The sequence below is a fragment of the Tursiops truncatus genome, chromosome 1, assembly GCF_011762595.2.
Source record: "Tursiops truncatus isolate mTurTru1 chromosome 1, mTurTru1.mat.Y, whole genome shotgun sequence".
NCBI lineage: Eukaryota > Metazoa > Chordata > Mammalia > Artiodactyla > Delphinidae > Tursiops > Tursiops truncatus.
The window spans coordinates 75,599,309-75,623,992 of record NC_047034.1 but is presented as its reverse complement, the minus strand read 5'-3'; the positions used below and the strand labels follow the sequence as shown (position 1 = coordinate 75,623,992).

At 39.0% G+C, this 24,684-nt stretch overlaps 1 protein-coding gene across 1 annotated transcript in view; it reads right to left on the bottom strand.

The window, feature by feature from the left end:
• CTSS (cathepsin S) overlaps positions 1–24,684 on the bottom strand; it is a 36,135-nt gene that overhangs the window by 3,987 nt on the left and 7,464 nt on the right. The window contains exons 2-8 of the mRNA XM_019920085.3: positions 22,391–22,485; positions 21,304–21,430; positions 18,342–18,464; positions 17,355–17,504; positions 15,584–15,811; positions 14,548–14,713; positions 13,564–13,666 (exon numbers count right to left, since the gene is read on the bottom strand). Coding sequence (XP_019775644.1) covers positions 13,564–13,666; positions 14,548–14,713; positions 15,584–15,811; positions 17,355–17,504; positions 18,342–18,464; positions 21,304–21,430; positions 22,391–22,416 — 923 coding nt within the window. The 5' untranslated portion in view covers positions 22,417–22,485. The remainder of the gene's footprint in view (positions 1–13,563; positions 13,667–14,547; positions 14,714–15,583; positions 15,812–17,354; positions 17,505–18,341; positions 18,465–21,303; positions 21,431–22,390; positions 22,486–24,684) is intronic.

The window sequence follows — 24,684 nt, the reverse complement described above, 5'->3', positions numbered from 1 at the left end:
GTTTTAAAAATAAAGTCCTATGGCCTGGGAAACCCCTTAGTCAGTGACAAAGCAAGACGGTTTGTCCCCCTACCTTCTCCCTGCATATTATAGACTACTAACTTATTAGATATTCCTTCTAAAATATATGCCAATTTCCTTTGTAATAAATTGCAGCCTTGAACTTCTTAGGCTGTGCCAGACACTATTCTAGGCGTTAGGATTATGGAAGTAAACAAGGTAGACAAAGTCTTTTTGAAGCCTATGCATTCTATATGGGAAACATATAATAAACAAAGAAATACGTAATATGATATGATATGATATGATATGATAAGTACTATAAAGAAAAATAAAGAGTAAGGGATACAGAGTGTTGGGAATCCGGGCTACATTTTTAAAAATTTATTTATTTATTTTATTTTATTTTATTATTTGGCCAATGCCGTGTGGCTTGCAGGATCTTAGTTCCCCAACCAGGGATCGAACCAGGGCCCAGCAGTGAAAGCGCAGAGTTCAAACCACTGGACCGCCAGGGAAGTCCCCAGGGCTACATTTTAGATGATGTAGTCAGGGGATGCTTATCTGAGGAAATACTTGAGCAAAGACCTTAGTAAACTGAAGATGCAAGTGATGCAAAAATCTGGGAAAAGAGTTGGGAATCAGCTTGGTGTGTCTGGGAAACAACAACAAGGCTAGTGTACCTAGATATCAGTGAGAGAGGGGAAAGCAATTGGAGAGGTGGTTGGAGAGGCAGGCTGAAACCAGATAATGTCCCACTTTTAACACATGTGGGTCTTATTCTGAGTGTGAAGGAAAGCCATTAGAGGGTTTGGAGTAGGAGAGTAATAACATCTGCTTTCTGATTTAAAAAAGCTCATTCTGGCTACAGTGTAGAGGATTGACTACAGGCAAACAAGAGGGAAAGTGATTATCAGTTGGGAGATATACTGCAATAGACAAAGAGAGATGGACAGTGGCCTGAACTAGAGTGGTAACAGTAGAGATACTGAGAAGTGATAAGGTTTGGGATAATTTAATGATGGTAGAAATGACAGGATTTGCTGATGGTTTAGATGTAGGGTATCATATGAAGAAAGAAGAGATGGCTCCAATGTTTTTTGGCCTGGGGTAAGTGCTGTTGGCATTTACTAAGATGGGGAAAATTGGGGCAGTAGCAGGGAGTCAAGAGTTCTATTTTGAACATGTTAAGTTAAAGAGACCTATAGACACACAGCTGGTAGACTGCTGGACATGGAATCTGGAGCTCAGGGGAGAGATTAGGGCTAAAGATACAAAGGTGAGAGTCATCAGCACATACCTGGTGTTTAAAACCATGAGACTAAATGAGATTACTTAAGGAGTGAGCCTAGAGAGAGGGGGAACTGAGGCCTGGGGAAGTCTAATATTTATAAGCAAGAAGTAATAAAAGGAACTAAGGAACTCAGGAGACTGAGAAGTAAGTAGAGCAGGAAGAAAACCAGGAAAATGTGGTCCCCTGAAAGTCGAATAAAGAGTGTTTCCGAAAGGAGAGAGTAATTATATATCAAATGTTAAGAGGACAGGTAAGGTGAGACTTTGAAAACTGTTTAATGAGGCAAGATGGAAGTGAGTGGCAATCTAGGCAAGAGTGATTTCAGTGAAGTGGTGTAATAAATACCTGTTCTGAGTTATAAACCAATATGCACATTCTTAATCTCTTTATAGAGAAATCTCTAAGGAAAACCACTAGGCTATAACTTTTTTCTTTTTACATCATTTTTTCAGCCTTAGATTCCATGGAGAAGAGGCAGTATGTATTAATTTAATATAAATTCCTACAATGTTTAGTATAAAACATTTACCCTAACTCTACTTTAGGATCAGGCTCAGGCTTCCCTGGTGGCACCGTGGTTAAGAATCCACCTGCCAGACTCTGGGAGGGCTCACGCCAAGGAGTACTTCCCAGAACTTCTGCTGCCAGTGTCCTTGTCCCTGCGGTGAGCCACAGCCACCCCCTGCCTCTGCAGGAGACCCTCCAACACTAGTAGACTACAGGGCGAGAAGAAGCAAGAAGAACTACAATCCTGCAGCCTGTGGAACAAAAACCACATTCACAGAAAGATAGACAAGATGAAAAGGCAGAAGGCTATGTACCAGATGAAGGAACAAGATAAAACCCCAGAAAAACAACTAAATGAAGTGGAAATAGGAAACCTTCCAGAAAAAGAATTCAGAACAATGATAGTGAAGATGATCCAGGACCTTGGAAACAGAATGGAGGCAAAGATCGAGAAGATGCAAGAAATGTTTAACAAAGACCTAGAAGAATTAAAGAACAAACAAACAGAGATGAACAATGCAATAACTGAAATGAAAACTACACTAGAAAGTATCAATAGCAGAATAACTGAGGCAGAAGAACGGATAAGTGACCTGGAAGACAGAATGGTGGAATTCACTGCTGCAGAACAGAATAAAGAAAAAAGAATGAAAAGAAATGAAGACAGCCTAAGAGACCTCTGGGACAACATTAATTGCAACAACATTCACATTATAGGGGTCCCAGAAGGAGAAGAGAGAGAGAAAGGACCCAAGAAAATATTTGAAGAGATTATAGTCAAAAACTTCCCTAACATGGGAAAGGAAATAGCCACCCAAGTCCAGGAAGCGCAGTGAGTCCCATACAGGATAAACCCAAGGAGAAACACACCGAGACACATAGTAATCAAATTAGCAAAAATTAAAGACAAAGAAAAATTATTGAAAGCAGCAAGGGAAAAATGACAAATAACATACAAGGGAACTCCCATAAGGTTAACAGCTGATTTCTCAGCAGAAACTCTACAAGCCAGAAGGGAGTGGCATGACATATTTAAAGTGATGAAAGGGAAGAAACTACAACCAAGATTACTCTACCTGTCAAGGATCTTATTCAGATTTGATGGAGAAATCAAAATCTTCACAGACAAGCAAAAGCTAAGAGAATTCAGCGCCACCAAACCAGCTCTATAACAAATGCTAAAGGAACTTCTCTAAGTGGGAAACACAAGAAAAGAAAAAGACCTACAAAAACAAACCCAAAACAATTAAGAAAATGGTCATAGGAACATACCTATCAATAATTACCTTAAACGTGAATGGATTAAATGCTCCAACCAAAAGACACAGGCTTGCTGAATGGATACAAAAACAAGACCCATCTATATGCTGTCTACAAGAGACCCACTTCAGACCTAGGGACACAGACAGACTGAAAGTGAAGGGATGGAAAAAGATATTCCATGCAAATGGAAATCAAAAGAAAGCTAGAGTAGCAATACTCATATCAGATAACATAGACTTTAAAATAATGAATGTTACAAGAGACAAGGAAGGACACTACATAGTGATCAAGGGATCAATCCAAGAACAAGATATAACAATGATAAATATATATGCACCCAACATAGGAGCACCTCAATACATAAGGCAACTGCTAACAGCTCTAAAAGAGGAAATCAACAGTAACAATAATAGTGGGGGACTTTAACACCTCACTTACACCAATGGACAGATCATCCAAAATGAAAATAAATAAGGAAACAGAAGCTTTAAATGACACAATAGACCAGGTAGATTTAATTGATATTTATAGGACATTCCATTCAAAAACAGCAGATAACACTTTCTTCTCAAGTGTGCATGGAACATTCTCCAGGAGAGATCACATCTTGGGTCACAAATCAAGCCTCAGTAAATTTAAGAAAATTGAAATCATATCAAGCATCTTTTCTGACCACAACACTATGAGATTAGACATGAATTACAGGGAGAAAAATGTAAAAAAACACAAACACATAGAGGCTAAACAATACGTTACTAAATAACCAAGAGATCACTGAAGAAATCAAAGAGGAAATCAAAAAATACCTAGAGACAACTGACAATGAAAACACGATGATCCAAAACCTATGGGATGTGGCAAGAGCAGTTCTAAGAGGAAAATTTATAGCTATACAAGCCTACCTCAAGAAACAAGAAAAACCTCAAATAAACAATCTAACCTTACACCTAAAGGAACTAGAGAGAGAAGAACAAACAAAACCCAAAGTTAGCAGAAGGAAAGAAATCATAAAGATCAGAGCAGAAATAAATGAAATAGAAACAAAGAACACAATAGCAAAGATCAATAAAACTAAAAGCTGGTTCTTTGAAAAGATAAACAAAATTGATAAACTATTAGCCAGACTTATCAAGAAAAGAGGGAGAGGACTCAAATCAATAAAATTAGAAATGAAAAAGGAGAAATTACAACAGACACCACAGAAATACAAAGCATCCTAAGAGACTACTACAAGCAACTCTATGCCAATAAAATGGACAACCTGAAAGAAATGGACAAATTCTTAGAAAGGTATAACCTTCCTAGACTGAACCAGAAGAAACAGAAAATATGAACAGACCAATCACAAGTAATGAAATTGAAACTGTGATTAAAAATCTTCCAACAAAGAAAAGTCCAGGACTAGATGGTTTCACAGGTGAATTCTATCAAACATTTAGAGAAGAGCTAACACCCATCCTTCTCAAACTCTTCCAAAAAATTGCAGAGGAAGGCACACTCCCAAACACATTCTATGAGGCCACCATCACCCTGATACCAAAAGCAGACAAAGATACTACAAAAAAAGAAAATTACAGACCAATATCACTGATGAATATAGATGCAAAAATCCTCAACAAAATACTAGCAAACAGAATCCAACAACACATTGAAAGGATCATACACCATGATCAAGTGGGATTTATCCCAGGGATGCAAGGATTCTTCAATATACACAAATCAATCAATGTGATACCCCATATTAACAAATTGAAGAATAAAAACCATATGATCGGGCTTCCCTGGTGGTGCAGTGGTTGAGAGTCTGCCTGCTCATGCTGGGGACACGGGTTCTGCCCCGGTCCGGGAAGATCCCACATGCCGCAGAGCGGCTGGGCCCGTGAGCCATGGCCGCTGAGTCTGCGCGTCCGGAGCCTGTGCTCCGCAACAGGAGAGGCCGCAACAGTGAGAGGCCCGTGTACCGCAAAAAAAAAAAAACAACATATGATCATCTCAATAGATGCAGAAAAAGCTTTTGACAAAATTCAACACTGATTTATGAAGAAAACTCTCCAGAAAGTGGGCATAGAGGGAACCTACCCCAACATAATAAAGGGCATATACGACAAACCCACAGCAAACATCATTCTCAATGGTGAAAAACTGAAAGCATTTCTTCTAAGATCAGGAATGAGACAAGGATGTCCACTCTCACCACTATTATTCAACATAGTTTTGGAAGTCCTAGCCACAGCAATCAGAGAAGAAAAAGAAACAAAAGGAATACAACTTGGAAAAGAAGAAGTAAAACTGTCACTGTTTGCAGATGATATGATACTATACATAGAGAATCCTTAAGATGCCACCAGAAAACTACTAGAGCTAATCAATGAATTTGGTAAAGTTGTAGGATGCAAAATTAATGCACAGAAATCTCTTGCATTCCTATACACTAATGATGAAAAATCTGAAAGAGAAATTAAGGAAACACTCCTATTTACCATTGCAACAATAAGAATAAAATACCTAGGAATAAACCTACCTAGGGAGACAAAAGACCTCTATTCAGAAAACTATAAGACACTGACGAAAGAAATTAAAGATGATACCAACAGATGGAGAGATATATACCATGTTCTTGGATTGGAAGAATCAATATTGTGAAAATGACTATATTACCCAAAGCAATCTACAGATTCAATGCAATCCCTATCAAATTACCAATGGCATTTTTTACGGAACTAGAACAAAAAATCTTAAAATTTGTATGGAGACACAAAAGACCCCGAATAGCCAAAGCAATCTTGAGAAAGAAAAATGGAGCTGGAGGAATCAGACTCCCTGACTTCAGACTATACTACAAAGCTACAGTAATCAAGACAATATGGTATTGGCACAAAAACAGAAACATATATCAATGGAACAAGATAGAAAGCCCAGAGATAAACCCATGCACCTATGGTCAATTAATCTATGACAAAGGAGGCAAGGATATACAATGGAGAAAAGACAGTCTCTTCAATAAGTGGTGCTGGGAAAACTGGACAGCTACATGTAAAGAATGAAATTAGGACACTCCCTAACACCATACACAAAAATAAACTCAAAATGGATTAGAGACCTAAATGTAAGACTGGACACTATAAAACTCTTAGAGGAAAACATAGGAAGAACATTCTTTGACATAAATCACAGCAAGATCTTTTTTTGGTCCACCTCCTAGAGTAATGGAAATAAAAACAAAAATAAACAAGTGGGACCTAATGAAACTTAAAAGCTTTTGCACTGGGGCTTCCCTCGTGGCACAGTGGGTGAGAGTCTGCCTGCTAATGCAGGGGACATGGGTTCGAGCCCTGGTCTGGGAGGATCCCACATGCCGCGGAGCAACTAGGCCCGTGAGCCACAACTACTGAGCCTGCGCGTCAGGAGCCTGTGCTCTGCAACAAGAGAGGCTGCGATAGTGGGAGGCCCGCGCACCGCGATGAAGAGTGGCCCCCACTTGCCACAACTAGAGAAAGCCCTCGCACAGAAATGAAGACTGAACACAGCAAATATAAATAAATAAATTAATAAACTCCTACCCACAACATCTTCTTAAAACAAACAACAACAAAAGAAACAAAAAAACCCTGCTGTGTCCATACAGCGTGATTCACTTTAAAAAAAAAAAAAGAAAAAAAGCTTTTGCACAGCAAAGGAAACCATAAACAAGACGAAAAGACAACCCTCAGAATGGGAGAAAATATTTGCAAACGAATCAACGGACAAAGCATTTATCTCCAAAATATATAAACAGTTTGTGCAGCTCAATATTAAAAAACAAACAACCCAATCCAAAAATGGGCAGAAGACCTAAATAGACATTTCACCAAAGAAGACATACAGATGGCCAAGAAGCACATGAAAAGCTGCTCAACATCACTAATTATTAGAGAAATTCAAATCAAAACTACAATGAGGTATCACCTCACACCAGTTAGAATGGGCATCATCAGAAAATCTACAAACAACAAATGCTGGAGAGGGTGTGGAGAAAAGGGAACCCTCTTGCACTGTTGGTGGGGATGTAAATTGATACAGCCACTCTGGAGAACAGCATGGAGGTTCCTTAAAAAACTAAAAATAGAATTATCATATGATCCAGCAATCCCACTACTGGGCATATACCCAGAGAAAACCATAATTCAAAAAGACACATGCACCCCAATGTTCATTGCAGCACTGTTTACAATAGCCAGGTCATGGAAGCAACCTAGATGCCCATCAACAGATGCATGGATAAAGAAGATGTGGTACATATATACAATGGAATACTACTCAGCCATAAAAAGGAACGAAATTGAGTCATTTGTTTAGACGTGGATGGATCTAGAGACTGTCATACAGAGTGAAGTAAGTCAGAAAGAGAAAAACAAATACCGTATATTAACGCATGTATGTGTAACCAAGGAAAATGGTACAGATGAACTGGTTTGCAGGGCAGAAGTTGAGACACAGATGTAGAGAACAAACATATGGACACCAAAGGGGGAAAGCGGCAGGGGGTGGTGGTGGTGGTGTGATGAATTGGGCGATTCGGATTGACATGTATACACTGATGTGTATAAAACTGATGACTAATAAGAACCTGCTGTATAAAAAAATAAATACAATTAAATTTAAAAATTAAGAAAAAAAAAGAATCCACCTGCCAATGCAGGGGACACAGGTTCCAGCCCTGGTCTGGGAAGATCCCACATGCCGCCGAGCAACTAAGCCCGTGCGCCACAACTACTGAGCCTGCGCTCTAGAGCCTGTGAACCACAACTACTGAGCCCACGTGCCGCAACTACTGAAGCCTGCGCACCTAGAGCCCGTGCTCCGCAACAAGAGAAGCCACTGCAATGAGAAGCCCGCTCACCCCAGCGAAGAGTAGCCCCCGCTCGCCACAACTAGAGAAAAGGCCGCGTGCAGCAACAAAGACCCAACACAGCCAAAAAAAAAAAAAAAAAAATCAGGCTCTCTTGAAAGATCATTCAACAATTTTCAGTGAAGGAAAATGGAATATGTTCTTTCTTCTAACTTATATTTTAATAACTTAATGCCACTTATGGATGAAGAAGAGTCATTTCTGTACCCACCCCCAACTCAATCCATCAACTTACCGCATGACCTAGAGGCCCATCTATTTTGCAACTGTTTATTTTAGAGAGTTCACCAGATATTGCTTAAAGGTGTCCTGGGTGCTTACTTAGTTTTTTGGTGTGTGTGTTTGCATGCATGAATGTGTATTTGTGTTTGCATGCATGCGTGTGGAAGTGCGGAGTCTTAACCACTGGACTAACAGGGAGGTCCCAAAGACAACCATTATTAACATTTGGTATAATTCCTTCTGGTCCTTTAGTATAACATATATCAGAGAAATGATGTATACTATTTTAAACTTAATACTTATACTGTATATAAATGTTGTATTTATATGTATTTTTTCATTTAAACATATATTCCAAGTATTTTATTAGGTTATTAATAATGGTCTGAATAAATACAATTTCTAACACATGGAATGATTATGTCATAATTTATTTAACACTATTTCTATTGTTAGGCATTTTTGGTTGCTTACTAGTTTTCACTATTAAAGGAGAAGAATGCTATACAATTTACATAAGTCAGGTGTGAAGATTGCCCCAAATTAGGATTATTTTCTTCATATAGATTCCAAGAAATGGAAATAATTGGATGAAGAATATGAACACTTAAAAAGTTCTTGATTCATATTATCAAACTGCTTTCAAGAAGGATTGTAAAACTTTACTCTTCCACCAGAATGTATAAGGGTGCCCATTTCATCACAGACAGTGGGGTTTCTGTAGGCAGCAATGGGCTTTAAGGGCATTTCAGAAAGATGAAACGGCACAAGTAACAAATTAGAAATAGCTAAGTAGGGCTTTCCTGGTGGTGAAATGCCTGTCAATGCAGGGGACACGGGTTCGAGCCCTGGTCTGGGAAGATCCCACATGCCTTGGAGCAACTAAGCCCGTGCGCCACAATTACTGAACCTGTGCTCTAGAGCCCACGAGCCACAACTACTGAGCCCTTGTGCCACAACTACTGAAGCCTGCACCTAGAGTCCATGCTCCACAACAAGAGAAGCCACCACAGTGAGAAGCCCGTGCACCACACAAAGAGCAGCCCCCGCTCGCCGCAACTAGAGAAAGCCCATGCACAGCAACGAAGACCCAATGCAGCCAAAAATTAATTAATTAATTAAATAAAATATCATTAGAAAAAAATAGAAGAAAAAAGAAATAGCTAAGTGTCTCTAAACTTAAAGAATGATGAGAAAGTAGTTTGCTGTGGCCAGAGTGTGAGTATGGGTACATGAGAATACAGTGGAAGAAAAGTGTAAACGGCTACGTTGGAAGCTACCTAGTGGAGACCCTTGAATGCCTGGCCAGGAGTTTGGACTTTATTTTGATGAAAATGGTAGACTGTTTAGAATTTTGACCTTGGGTTTGGATGATACATATTTTAAGAAGATACTTCCATAGCTGGGTGAGAAGAGAATCTGAATTAATGTCATTAGGAATGGAAAAGAGAAAATACATATAAAGTATGATTCAGAGGCCTAAAGGACAGGGCTGTGTGGGTTTAGGGAGAGAAGGAAGAGCCCAAGATGATACCAAGGCTTTGATGATCTGAAGATGATGATGTATTACTCAAAATAGAGAATAATTTTTCCTTGAACTTACTCTGAAATCATTTTTGTGGATGGGGGATTTAGGGCAAGTTGGGATACAGAGAGGGGGAATTTGATTTTAGATTTGTTGAGTGAGACAGAGAGAGAATGTGTGTGTGTGTGTGTGTGTGTGTGAGTGTGTGTGTGTTGTAAGTGGAAGTAGGGCAGGTGGGTGGGGAATTTTGATTTTTAAAGAAGAGCTAAAGTTGGAAGTTGGACATAGAAGTCTGTTGCTTAGTAGAAAGGTAATTTTTAGAAATTGTGAACTGGGTATAATGCACATAATGGTGATAGATGAAGCTCAAGGATCAGAGGAGTTTGCTTTGGCATGGCTAGAGCTAGAGTGTAAGGGACAGGTGGAAGAAAATAACCTAAGAAATGAGGCTAAAGCTGATATAGCAAAACAAGCCAGGAAAGTGATATGTCATAGATATCATAGAACTAAATGCAGTAGAGAGTTTATAAAGCAGAGAAGTCTCTCACATTTCTGTGCCATTGCATATCCTTTTTGGGTCATTGGGCAACTTACTTCCCTCCTCCAACACATGAGCAGTTCCATTCATCTGAAAACTTGGTGCAAGTAGTGCCTTCTCTCTGGAGCTTTAGGCAGTTAGGCATCTCCTCTATGGCCCCATAGCCATTTAGACATATTATACCATGATGTGTTGTATTTTATTGCTTAAAGATATCTAATTCCCAAGTGGACTGTGAGCCCTTACAGGATAGGATGATTTCTCATTAATTTTTGTATTTCCAAGGACTAGATAATGTCTGTCACATTGTAGATGCTTAGAAAATGCTTGTTAAATTAGTAAGTGCTAAGAAGAGGTTTTGAATTAAAACCCTAAAAGATATATAATCTTCAAGAAGAAACTTCAATAGAGAAGAGGATTTACAATACCTACTGTAAGGAGTAAACAAGATATATATATATAAGTGAAAGTATTGCTCCATTTTAAAAAGTTATCACCGGTCTAGACCCAAGCTGATCAGTACTGTGAATGGGTTATAAATGAGCCAAGATATTAATCACCTCAACTACGTTCCCAATGGGCCATGCAAATATTATAATCTTTGTGGGCCACAACATGAAAAAGATAAGAAAGTACCTTTTTGTTTGTTTATTTATGATTTGTAGACTTCCAGTAAAGATTTGAGGGGGGTTATGGGTTGAATTATGTCCCTTCCAAATTAATATGTTGGAACCCTAACCCCCAGTACTTCAGAATGTGACCTTATTTGGAAATAGAAGCATTGCAGATATAATTAGCCAAGAACAGGTCATTAGGGTGGGCTCTAATCCAATATGACCAGTCTTATAAAAAGAGAACATTGGACAGAAATACACATGCACCAGGGAGAATGTCATGTGGAAATGAAGGCAGAGATCAGGTGATGCTTCTACAAGCCAAGGAAAGCCAAAGACTGCCAGCAAAACTTCAGAAGCTAGAGGAAAGTCACAGCCCTTCTGACTTCTAGCCTCTAGAGCTGTGAGACAATAAATTTCTGTTGTTTAAGCCACTCAGTTTGTGATATTTTGTTATGGGAGCCCTGGAAAACTAATACAAGGAGAAACTTGGAAACTAATACAAGGAGACACGTTTAATTCTCAACTCTTCACATTTCCTCTTTTTTTCCCTCTGAAAGCTACATTACTTTTGTTTGTGGGTTTTATGGATGTCAGCTAATTCATGTATTGAGGGGCTGTTAGGTGCCACATACTGTGCTGAGGATTCAAAGACAAGACATAATCTCTGCCCCAAAGGCACATACAGAATAGTGGAGTGACAGTTAGGTGAACATACAATTTAAATATAATGTGTAAAATATTCCAGTATGCATAGGATATTTTAGGAGCATAGAAAAAAAGACATTTTGCCTAGCCCAAGAATTTAGGGAAAACTTTCTGGTATAGATAATGCCTGAGCTGGTTTTGAAGGGAAAGGAGGAATAAACCAAGTGAGGAGAAAGGATGTTTCAGGCAGAGGGGCCAGCATAACCAAGATATGAAGATATTAAAGGTAAAATGATATGTATGGGAACTATAACTGTGTATGTTTCAATATAACTAGAATGAAAAATGTGAGACAAGTGCCAGGAATTGAGGCTGGCAAGACAGGTAGGGACCAGACATAGGCGACTCATCTTTTCTACTAGGGAACATTCATCTCACAATGAATGGTACTAAGTATAAGAGGTATAAGCCCAGACTTATATTTTAGACAAACCAGATTGGAAGCAGTATAAAAGACAGATTTAAGAGTAAAGGAGGGCTTCCCTGGTGGCGCAGTGGTTGAGAGACCGCCTGCCGATGCAGGGGACACGGGTTTGTGCCCCGGTCCGGGAAGATCCCACATGCCACGGAGCGGCTGGGCCCGTGAACCATGGCCGCTGAGCCTGCGCGTCCGGAGCCTGTGCTCCACAACAGGAGAGGCTACAACAGTGAGAGGCCCGCGTACCGTAAAAAAAAAACAAACAAAGAGTAAAGGAGACCTGGGTATATATCCAAAACCAAAACAAAAACACTAATTCAAAAAGATACATGCACCCGAATGTTCATAGCAGCATTATTTATAACAGCCAAGATATGGAAACAACATAAGTGTCCATCAACAGATGAATGGATAAAGAAGATGTGGTATATATATAATGGAATACCACTCAGCCATAAAAAAGAATGAAAATTATGCCATTTGCAGCAACGTGGATGGACTTGGAGGACATTATGCTAAATGAAATAAGGCAGACAGAAAAATAAATACTGTATGATATGGCTTATATGTAGAATCTAAAAAATACAATAAACTAGTGAGTATAACATAAAAGAAGCAGACTCATAGATATAGAGAACAAAGTAGTGGTTACCAGTGGCAGGGTGGGGGAGTGGGCAGTACTAAGTATTGGGTGTAAGATAGGCTCAAGGGTGTATTGTACAAGCCAGGGAATATAGCCAATATTTTGTAATAACTGTAAATGGAAAGTAACCTTTAAAAATTGTGTAAAATAATGAAATTTTTTTTAATTAAAAAGAAAAAGAAAGAGTAAAGGAGACCAGTTAGATGGCTACAGGGAGAGTCCAGGCAAGAGATGTCTCAACTAGAGCAATAATAGAAGAAATGGAGAGGGGGCAGAATCAAGGACAGATATGAGGTAAAATTAGTTTGACTTGTTGCTTGATTGGATCTGGAGGATCTAAGACAAATCCATAGTACCTAATTGGGTAACTATGTTGTGTGGTGTTGCTTTTTAGTGAGATGGGAAGTTCTGAGAAGGAACGAAATGGTAGGGAGGGCACTGGGTTCCCTGGACATGCTGAGTTTGGAGAAACTAAGATACGTGGAAGTGCAAGTGTCCAGATAAATAAGTCTGAAGTTCAGGGCAGAGGTCAGAGCTAGAGCTAGAGATTTGAAAGCCATCAGCATATAGTTATAGCTGAAATCATAAGAATGGAATGGTTGTATCCAAGAAAGATGTAGAATAAGAAGAGTAATGGGCAGAGGATGGAGCCCTGGAGGAAAGACCAACAACTGGGGGCTAAGCAGAGGAATGGGTATTCATAAAGGAGACCAACAAGGAATGATCAGAGAAGTATTGTAGAAGATAAATCATGAAAACCAAGAGCTGACTGCAGAATAGGAAGTGAAGAATTCTGAGTAATTTAAAATGTCACTTTATAAGAAGCTATAAATATTCACCATTTTCAGTATCACGATGATGATCATCATAATCACAAGAAAGCATTGGTTGAGGTTCCCTCAAATTCCTGATTTTACTTAAATATACATTAAAGTGTAAGTACCTGTTTTTCACAAGCCAGTAGTCTTTCCCGTTAAGGTTACCATATCCAATCACCAGTACACCATGATTCACAGTCTGAGTACACAAGGGGTCATAGTAGACACCTGAGAATAAAATATGGGTAGAGAACAAGAGTAAGTGATGTGTGGCAATGAAGGACATTTGAAAATGCTATTTTATTAGACTGTTTTGGGTATATGTCAGGAACATATACTCTCACATTTAAACTATTTAGAGTTCATGATTCTTTGCCATCAATGCTGTATTTGTCAGGGTTTTTTTGTTGTTGTTGCTTTGTTTGTCTGTTTGTTTGTTTAGCCAAGTTTGGCATCAGTCTAATCACAGCTCCCTCAGAAATCTTCTTTGATGAACTGCCACCTTTTCCTGATTATTTTTTAACTTATATTGTTGTATTTCTATGTATATATTCCTAAATTGTTTGTTCTATACATTGTCATCCTTTACTAAATTAAATGATCTTTAAGGTGAGGTTTAAAAAAAAAAAAGATGATAACCTTCTAGTTTGTCTAATACAATTCTCTACCCTTAGTGGGCACCCTCCTTGTACACTACTGTGTTGTACCTACACTCCACAGCGGCTACAGCAGCTAGGAGCTCAGGCTCTGGAGTCAGGCAGCACGGTTTCTAATTCCAACTGACCGCTTGCAGACTGTATGACTTTAGGCAAGTTAACCTAAGACCTAATTTTTTCATCTGTAAAATAGGGCTATTGTAAGGATTAAATGAGATAATGCACAGAAAGAATTTAGCATAGTACCTGGCCTGTACTCTTAGTAAATTTTGACAACTGTTACTTTACTAATTAGAACTGGGTATAAAAATATGTATATGAAATGATATGAGGTGGAGGATTCCATTTAACCTAATCTAAGCATCCAGAGACATAGTGATGGGGAAGAAGAATATTCTTTCTTATGGTGCAAGGGCAGTATAGAGCATGAGGATAACATGTCTGGATTTTTACCACTTCTGTAGAGGAAGAAAGAAGAATGGCGTGCATCTACAGCAACAGACACAGGTCCTTTGATGGCCACAGCTTCTTTTAAGGCATCTTCACTGCCGAAGGGAAGTTCAATATACCTTGAACATGTGGCAGCTCGATTTTTTGCATCATACTGGCACTTTTCATCCTGTGGGAAAAGGATAAATCAGATAAAGAAGTATACTTCAACTTCCTTTATAAATCGACAGTATCCTAAGTCTGGATTTCAAATATGCTTTCTTTCCTCATTTAGTCTTCTCAAGTGTCTAAGGATCCTTCTTCCTTTTAAAGAAAGAAACATAAAATCTTCCAAACCCTAATAGTTCTGTGTTTCACCAATAAAAGAGGAAATACAGAACCGTTCTATTGCTTTAAATTGTATACATCTTCATATGTGCAAATTTGCCAGGGTAATGTCTCTCAGACTCTAAGGGGATTGTTAGGGGCATACTACATCAAGACTCGAGACTAGAGCTTTAAGATCTTTTTTTTAAAATTTTTTTTGGGGGGTACGCGGGCCTCTCACTGTTGTGGCCTCTCCCGTTGCGGAGCACAGGCTCTGGACGCGCGGGCTCTGTGGCCATGGCTCACGGGCCCAGCCGCTCCGCGGCATGTGGGATCTTCCCGGACCAGGGCACGAACCCGTGTCCCCTGCATCGGCAGGCGGATTCTCAACCACTAGACCATGGAAGTCCCTGAAAATCTATTTTTAATCATGAACTCTGCTTGCTTGTTTAAAAATCATTGTGCCACTGATAAATTAAGTAGGCTGCTGCATAAGAAAGAGAACTCTTGAGAATTTAGGAATTCTTGATGGAGGTTCAGTCTCTCTCTCTCTCTCTCTCTCTCTCTCTCTCTCTCATACACACACACACACACACACACACACACACACACACACACACACACCAAGCAGCACTGCTTCTCAAGCAATTGGCTTGGTGATAAGTTTAGTACAGTGAGTTGGAGGGATAGCATGAGGTCAAGGGGCGGCACAAAAAGTTTGTTTGTGGCACACCATGGCTTTGTAGGGATAGGAAGCTTCTGAATCGATGCCGTTGTTATCAATGATATATTGGAAAGCCTCTGTCATGAAGCCACCATTGCAGCCTTTATTCCCATATTTTTCAGTTGAGCAATCCACCAGGTTCTGTGCACTCAGGGACACCAGCTTTCCTGTTTTCAGCTTCACTTGTGCTTCCAGGGCTCCCACAGCACTGAAAGCCCAACAAGCACCACAAGCGCCCTAAAACAGAGACAAAGTCACAAAGGCAATCACAGAGTCAGTAAGGATGACCTCCATAACACAAACTGGGCAACTCCCAACATGTCAGCACTTTCAGCAGATCCAGGAAGAGCTCCCCCCACTACAGTTTCCTCTTCCCTTAGGCCATGGCAATGAAGACCAAATACTTGATTGTTCTCTGGGCAAGGTCTAACCTTAATAAATATTTACGAATGGCTGAGCTCAGAGCATAATTGCCATATTCAAATATATTAAGAAACAGTACTTACTGAGCATGTACCAAATCCCAGCTATTTTCACCCCATAGTAAGGGAGATAAATGCTAATAGTAAAGTGATTTTTGAGAGGAACTGGGATGATTCCCTTGACCTAAAATACTCTTCCTTCTGCCAAATAATGCCTGAAACATAAGGTTAGCATTTTTCAGACATTTTTAGCTATAGAATTTTTTTGGTCATAAGATATTTTACAGGGAAGCATAAACAAACAGAAAAACACAAAGTTGCTTTAGTTTAAAAAGGTGCAGAGTGTTCTAAGCCACATCATAATTGTTCTCTCTCTCTCCACCTCATCCCACTCTGCTCTCTAGTGGAAGGAAGCAAATTCAATTTGCCTTTGGTCAAAGCAAAATCACCCCCTAAAATGCAAGCACCCAGAGAAAGGATCTCATTAAATTATTTATAGTTAACACTTAGATATGTAGTTTATTGGGTCTTCTTATACTTTTGTTTTAGGGAAGCTCCAGTAAGAAACCCAAAACTAGTTGAAAGAAAAATATCTAGGTGGAAAAGAATAAGAGATTAGCAGTATCATTCACTTCTTAATTTTTCTATTCTTCTTTGGTCACAAGCTGGGGCAGCTGCTCAGGACACTGATTCTTTTCCCTTATCCTGACCTCTAAGGTGATACATGTGTTTTATCCTTAGATATCCCTAACTAATTTAGGATTTTGTAGCTTTCTTTCTTTTTTTTTTTTTACAAGCAAATTAAAGGAAATACAAAAACATAGGAACAAATTTATAAAGTCCATATTTCTTATTCTAACAACATAAGCCTAGTCATGAATTAACTTGACCACTACAATTTACAGGCCACCCTTAGCTCTAGTTTTTCCTCTCCTTCAACCCTGAAATTCATAAGTGAGTTGGAGGAATAAACTTCCTGATTGAAATTCTCTCACACACATGATACTATTTCTCAAGTAATCGGCTTGGTGGAGGGTCCAGTGCAGTTGATGGATAGCATGAACGCTAAAGGTCTGTCTTAAAGACCTACTTGCTTAATTCACAGTTTTTTGCTTAGTCTAATATTGATGGCTCTAACCTTTGATGTTCTCAGCACTGTGGGGAATACAAAAAGTATCATATGTGGTCCTGGCCCTTCAGGAGCTCACAATGTAGTTGGGAAGACAAGAATAGCAAACATACTTAGAAAGGAACCTAAGGGACTATGAGATTCACTGCCAGATTATGTAGCTAGACTCAGTATTTAAGGAAGAGAGATCTCTATCTGGGGTACAGAGGCCTGGGATGACAATACTCACCTGGTATTTCACTTCAGTAACACACCCCTTCTCTCTCCAGTCCAGAGAATCAGGCAATTTCTGATTAGGGTTTGACTTGAAAGTGACATTTCTCTGCCATTGGCTGGGAACTCTCAGGGAACTCATCAAAGATATCACTTCTTCACTGGTCTACAAAGATATATACATAGCTCCTTTCACTTATACCCTTCTTTTCAATATCCTGATAACTGTAACTGTGAATATATTTAACAACTGAGAGAAACAAGTGGTAGCTGTGACTAACATAGGTAACTATCTGGTAGGTGAATTATCTGGGTCTCTTTAGTCTTACACTTTGCCATTAGCATCACAGTTAGGCATTGGGAAGGAGAAGAAGAAAATGATAAAAACTAGTTACAGAGAGGCAGATTTTTGGTTCAAAGCAAGGCAGAATTTTATAAAAGCATTGTCTAAAAAGTGGACTAAACTGGTTTTCCTTGTGAGAAAGAATTATAAAAGAGATTCCTGCATTTAATCTACTTAGGGTGTTCCTTTCCAAGGGGTACTATGATTCTTAATTTTGGCCACAGTGAAAAAGTTTTGTAGGGTAGAACAGAATCTAATAACTAATGGGAGATGATTTGTGATATTAAATACCCACACTCCCCCATTAAGAAAGCAAGTGGACCATATTAAATTATAAATTTAGACTTACATAACTATGTTAACTTATTCTAAAATATTTTGAGTAGCCTTTAGGCAATGCTTTCTAGAATTACTAAAAATAAAAGTAACAGTGGTCTGCGAGTTAAAAATACTCCTTTAAAGAAGGGATTTGTTAAGGAAAGTGATCACAGTAGGACCAAAGAAGCAATCTGTACAAATTCTTATGTCCTTAAATTCTGTTTTCTAATTTTATACACATACAGAAAACACTCCTTTGTTGTTTGCCTTCAAATTGCCTTTGGGGAGACAGAAATCCTGTTTATCCAGAGATGAAAATAGGATTATTTATAATTTACCTACCATGTCTCCCAGGTGGTTCATGCCCAGATCATATGAATGCATTCCCATTGAATGCTCTAGATTGTGAAGCATCACAGTTTTTAGATTCTTTTCCCAGATGAGACGCCGTGCTACTTCCTCATTCTAAAATATAACGAAGAAGAACATAGTTATACTGAATCCTTCAAAAATGTGTTCAATAATGAAAATAAACATATTATGAAGCATTCTATTAAGTGTGGATCTGTTTGGGAGCATACAAATAAATGAATATATCCAATATAACTGGTAAAATTGCACAGTAATCTTAACTCTTCCTCTTAATTGCTCTGATGGCGATTAATATCATTTTAGATATACACAATGAACTTCCTCAATTTGCTAAAAAGTTTTTTTTAGAAGTTGCAGTTTGTTGAAGTATATCCTTTGTAAGTGGTAAACTCACTTAATGATTATAGGTTTTTTAAAAACATTTTCTTGGGCTTCCCTGGTGGCACAGTGGTTGAGAGTCCGCCTGTCGATGCAGGGGACACGGGTTCGCGCCCCGGTCCGGGAAGATCCCACATGCCGCGGAGCGGCTGGGCCCGTGAGCCATGGCTGCTGAGCCTGTGCGTCCAGAGCCTGTGCTCTGCAACGGGAGAGGCCACAACAGTGAGAGGCCCGCGTACTGCAAAAAAAATAAAAATAAATATATATATTTTCTCTTTTACCCTCACTCTTGAAAAATAGTTTAGCTGATTATAAATTCCTAGCTCTTTTTTTTTTTTTTTTTTTTTTTTGCAGTACGCGAGCCTCTCACTGTTGCGGCCTTGCGGAGCACAGGCTCCGGACGCGCAGGCTCAGCGGCCATGGCTCACGGGCCCAGCTGCTCCGCGGCATGTCGGATCTTCCCAGCCCAGGGCACGAACCCGTGTCCCCTGCATTGGCAGGCGGACTCTCAACCACTGTGCCACCAGGGATGCCCAGAAAGCACTTTTGACTGGAGGACTCAGGAACATGTTTTTTCATATCTGGAAAATTCTCAACCAGTATCTCTGCAAATATTGCTTCTCTACCATTCCATCAGATGGAGCCACAAACTCTCTTTCATCTCTTTACCTACATTTTCATAGTTTTTCGTTTTTATTTTTGTGTGCTGCCTTCTTGATGAATGCCTCGGTACTATCTTTCAGATTGCTGATTCTATCCAGCTCTTTCCAGTCTGGAGTTTATCCCTTTAATTGAGTTCTTATTTCAATGACTATATTTTTTTCATTTCTGAGATTTCTAATTGGATTTCTAATACATTTCACAATTTCTTGTTCATTCATGCAGATGTTATTCCATTATACATAGTTTTAAAAATAATTTTGGTCCTATTATCCTAATTTTATCCAGAGTGAATTCATATTCAGACTGTTGATTTTGTTGCCCTCCAGGAGCTTCATTTACATAGAATGCAATGTACATGGTGCCTCCTAGAATCGCCGACCCTCACCTCCACCCCCAAGGCCGGAGTTTACGACAAGCCGTAGCCCAATGAGCAGTCAGCAATAACTCTTTTCTGCCTCATTTCATTGAGTATTAGAACCCAGGCCTAGGCCCTGGCTCTAGGTAGTAAGTCTGGATGCAGTCACTCTGTCTTGGAGCAAGATTTTACTGTTACCCCAGTAATGGACATGTACAGATATACTTCCAAACCACTAGAGGGAAAAAATGAAATAAAGAAAAAATAAATCTAATGAAGTATAGGAAAGAAAAAAAAGAAGAGAACTTTGAGATACATTTTAATGGTAGGATACTAATCAAAAGTCATTTTCATTCCTCCTGATGGACTAGAATCATTAAAAAGTGAGATAATATTCATTTAACCAAATAGTAGTGCTAACTGCACATCTAACTCTAGTCAACGCTGAAATTAGAGGTCTGGTCCTAAAGGGGAGTGGGTGAGGGTGAAATTCATCAGTACTAAGAAAACAACTCAGACCATTTTTATACAAAAACCATACATCAAATAAGTAAATATATAATCCTTGCTTACAAACTCAGAAATATTATACAGTTATAGGACTTAGTTATTTGAAGCACCAGGGTTAAAATCTTAAAATCAATCAAGAAGTATGTTTTGAAATAAAAATAAAAGTAAAAACTGGGAAGTGAGAGTCAAGAAATAATATCTGCCAGTGCTTCTCTATGCCAGGGACTGAAAGAGGCCTTTTTTGCTCCTCAGACATGCACTCCTTCCCTCTTGGCCTGGGACTCTCACTCCAGTTTTCTACTTTGCTTGCTCCCTGGCTTCTATCCATTCTCTGCTCAAATGTCACCTTATATGTGAAGCCTTCCCTGACCATTCTATCATATGTATAAAATAATCACTCCCAAACCCTCACAGCCATCACACAGGACCCTTCCAACTCCCCCATGCCTTGCTTTATTTTTCTCTACTTCTTTCCTGTCTCTCCTTTTAGGATATAAGCTCCATAAAAACAGGAACTTTGGGACTTCCCTGGTGGCGCAGTGGTTAAGAATCTGCCTGCCAATGCAGGGGTCACGGGTTCGAGCACTGGTCCAGAGAGATCCCACATGCTGCGGAGCAACTAAGCCCGTGCGCCACAACTACTGAGCCTGAGCTCTAGAGCCTGTGAGGCACAACTACTGACCCCACATGCCACAACTACTGAAGCCTGCGCACCTAGAAGCCGTGCTCTGCAACAAGAGAAGCCACCGCAATGAGAAGCCCACGCAACGCAACAAAGAGTAGCCCCCACTCACCACAACTAGAGAAAGCCCGTGCACAGCAACAAAGCCCCAACGCAGCCAAAAAGAAATAAATTTACTTTTTAAAAAAAACAATAGGAACTTTATTTTGTTTCCTGTTGTATCTCTAGTACCAAGAACAGAATCTGGCAAGAGAGGGGTGTGTAACATTTATTGAAAACACTGCTTGTCACAATATGTAGGGTACTTGAGTAAAAGCAAATTGCTCAAGTGGCAGCCCATCTACCTGTTCCTTGTATTGTTTCCCATAGGTTTTCTTCCAGAGATCCCAGTGATGATCCAGAGTGGAATCTCTGTGCTGTTGTGCCATCACAGAGGAGCACAGCAGGAGCAGCCACACCAGCCATTTCATTCTGTTAAGGGAAAGGTAACATAGGAAGAGTAGCTGTTAGCTGCATCTATTGTGACCATATTTTTTTCACAACAAAAAGTAGGAATGCAGAGTCTGTCAAGGGGACAGAATATTACAAAGCAGAATTATGCAGGAAACTTTCTGGATTATACAGTGACAGGGAGTAACGCAGATTTTTGTCTGAAATACCACTTCCAATTCTTAGTAGCACTTTAAAAGTGATTTTCAAAAAGTTTCCTGATATCTGGTAAGCCAAATTTACATCTAAGTTTGGGGGGATGTGGAGATGAGGAAGCAGGGACTTGACAGGATTTGACAACAAATCTAACCAAGGGAAATCCTCTTTCCTCCTTTCCAGAAAAAAAAAAAAATCCTTAAGAAGAAGGCATACCTTTGAAAAATCAGTTTATCTTCATAATTTTTGAATACACAAGCTCCTCTTAACTGGTCTATCCACAACCTTCAGAGATAGTTAAAAGACAACTCCTGTGTATTGCTTTCCCATACTTGGATCATTTTTACCTTTTAACCTTTCTTTTCCCCTAAAAATCAAAATATCTATTTCAAAAGAAGAGGTTAACTGCTTTTGAAAACACCACTTGTATATTTAATACAAAGAGACTTCAACAGAAATTCAGTGACTAACTCCCTCAAACTGGATTCTACTTTCTTTTCCACTTTTTAAAATTCAAAACAGCTGGATTTTTAACCATGTAACTCTTCAAATTATATTCCAAAGAAAGCTATGTGTCCGCCTCAGGCTTTAGATGTTTAAGCAGACATTAACTTTTCAAAAATAGACTCTTTTTAGTCAAAAAAAGAAGAGGCAAATTGAGCAACAATGATTTTTGTAGTTTACTTCCTGTAACAAACGATGTAAAACCTGGCAGGCAGAGTAAGCTAAAAACACAAATGAAGGATTTAAGGACCAAGTAGGAGAAAAAGAACAGACAGTACGTACATGATAGAACCAGCAGGTGCTCCCATACTAAGAATGCTTGATGGTGGGCTCTCTCCAAAGATTTCAAAGGCAGCAAGAGACTTCAGTTAAAGTGACTTTAAAAAGAAATTGGAACTTATCACATGAGGTATCCACAATGAGGAAGTGAACTTTCATTTCAGTTTCATTTAAAATCTAACTAGATTTGCTACATCTGGCTCTCTTGCTGCAGTTTTGGAGATAAAGCAGGTGCAGTAAACCATCAAAAAGAGCCCCCAGTAGAGGAGATCAGTAGAAAAAGCTCAGCAAAATAACACCAGTACATGTTTACCCTTTAATTTTTCATCATTTTGATTATTCACTTTACCTAGAAACAACAATTTTCAGATGGAAAACTTTAGCTATGAAGAGATTAGGATTAAGTTCCTGAAATCCCAGCTTCCTCCATGATTTCCTAGGAAAATCCACCTTATTCTTTTTAACACAACTCATCCATGATCTACTGTTGTCTAATTCTCACCCAGGTGAGAATTCCCATTTATACATGGGTCAGTTTCTGAGCCCACCGATCTGTTTTTTTAATCTATTGTCCCTTCAATACAGTTTTAATTAAAATAGCTTTGAATATGTCTCGATGTCTAATAGGGTAAGTTACCCCTGCCACTCCTATGTTTGTTCTTCTTTTTCAAAGTTGTCTTAACATTTTGTGCCTGTTAACTTTTCCATGAGTTTTAAAAATCAGTTTATCAAGCTTCCTGAAAAATTCTGAGTTTTTATTTAAATTGATATATTTATATTAAATTACTATATGTATTATAAATAAAGTTTAATACACATACATATAGATAAATTTGTGGAGACTCAGTATCATTACAATGTTGAATATTCTTACCTGTAGCAGACATTTTCATGTTTGTAGCCATCTAGCTTTTTAAATTTTTGTTTATTCATTTATTTTTTAAAAAGATTTTTATTTATTTATTTATTTATTTTGGCTGCACTGGGTCTTAGTTGCGGCGCGCGGGATCTTCATTGCGGCATGTGGACTCTTAGTTGAGGCATGCGGACTCTTAGTTGCAACACGCGAACTAAGTTGTGGCATGCATGTGGGATCTAGTTCCCTGACCAAGGATTAAACCCAGGTCCCCTGCATTGGGAGCATGGAGTCTTACCCACTGGACCACCAGGGAAGTCCCCCATCTAGTTTTTTTTTTAAAAAGATTTTTATTATGGAAAACAATTTTTTTAACATCTTTATTGGAGTATAATTACTTTACAATGTTGTGTTAGCTTCTGCTGTATAACAAAGTGAATCAGCTATATGTATACATATATCCCCATATCCCCTCCCTCTTGCGTCTCCCTCCCACCCCTCTAGGTGGTCACAAAGCACCGAGCTGATCTCCCGGTGCTCTGCGGCTGCTTCCAAGTAGCTATCTATTTTACATTTGGTAGTGTATATATGTCCATGCCACGCTCTCACTTCATCCCAGCTTACCCTTCCCCCTCCCCGTGTCCTCAAGTCCATTCTCTACATCTACGTCTTTATTCCTGTCCTGCCCCTAGGTTTAGCAGAACCATTTTTTTTTTAGATTCCATATATATGTGTTAGCATACAGTATTTGTTTTTCTCTTTCTGACTTACTTCACTCTGTATGACAGACTCTAGGTCCATCCACCTCACTACAAATAACTCAATTTCATTTCTTCTTATGGCTGAGTAAAATTCCATTGTATATATGTGCCACATCTTCTATATCCATTCATCTGTCGATGGACATTTAGGTTGGCACCATGTCCTGGCTATTGTAAATAGTGCTGCAATGAACACTGGGGTACATGTCTCTTTTTGAATTATGGTTTTCTCAGGGTGTATGCCCAGTAGTGGGATTGCTGGGTCATATGGTAGTTCTATTTTTAGTTCTTTAAGGAATCTCCATACTGTTCTCCATAGTGGCTGTATCAATTTACATTCCCACCAACAGCGCAAGAAGGTTCCCTTTTCTCCATACCCTCTCCAGCATTTATTGTTTGTAGATTTTTTGATGATGGCCATTCTGACTGGTGTGAGGTGATACCTCATTGTGGTTTTGATTTGCATTTCTCTAATGATTAGTGATGTTGAGCATCTTTTCATGTGTTTGTTGGCAATCCGTATATTTCTTTGGAGAAAAGTCTACTTAGGTCTTGCACCAATTTTTTGATTGAGTTGTTTGTTTTTTTTGATATTGAGCTCCATGAGCTGCTTGTATATTTTGGAGATTAATCCTTTGTCAGTTGCTTCATTTGCAAATATTTTCTCCCATTCTGAGGGT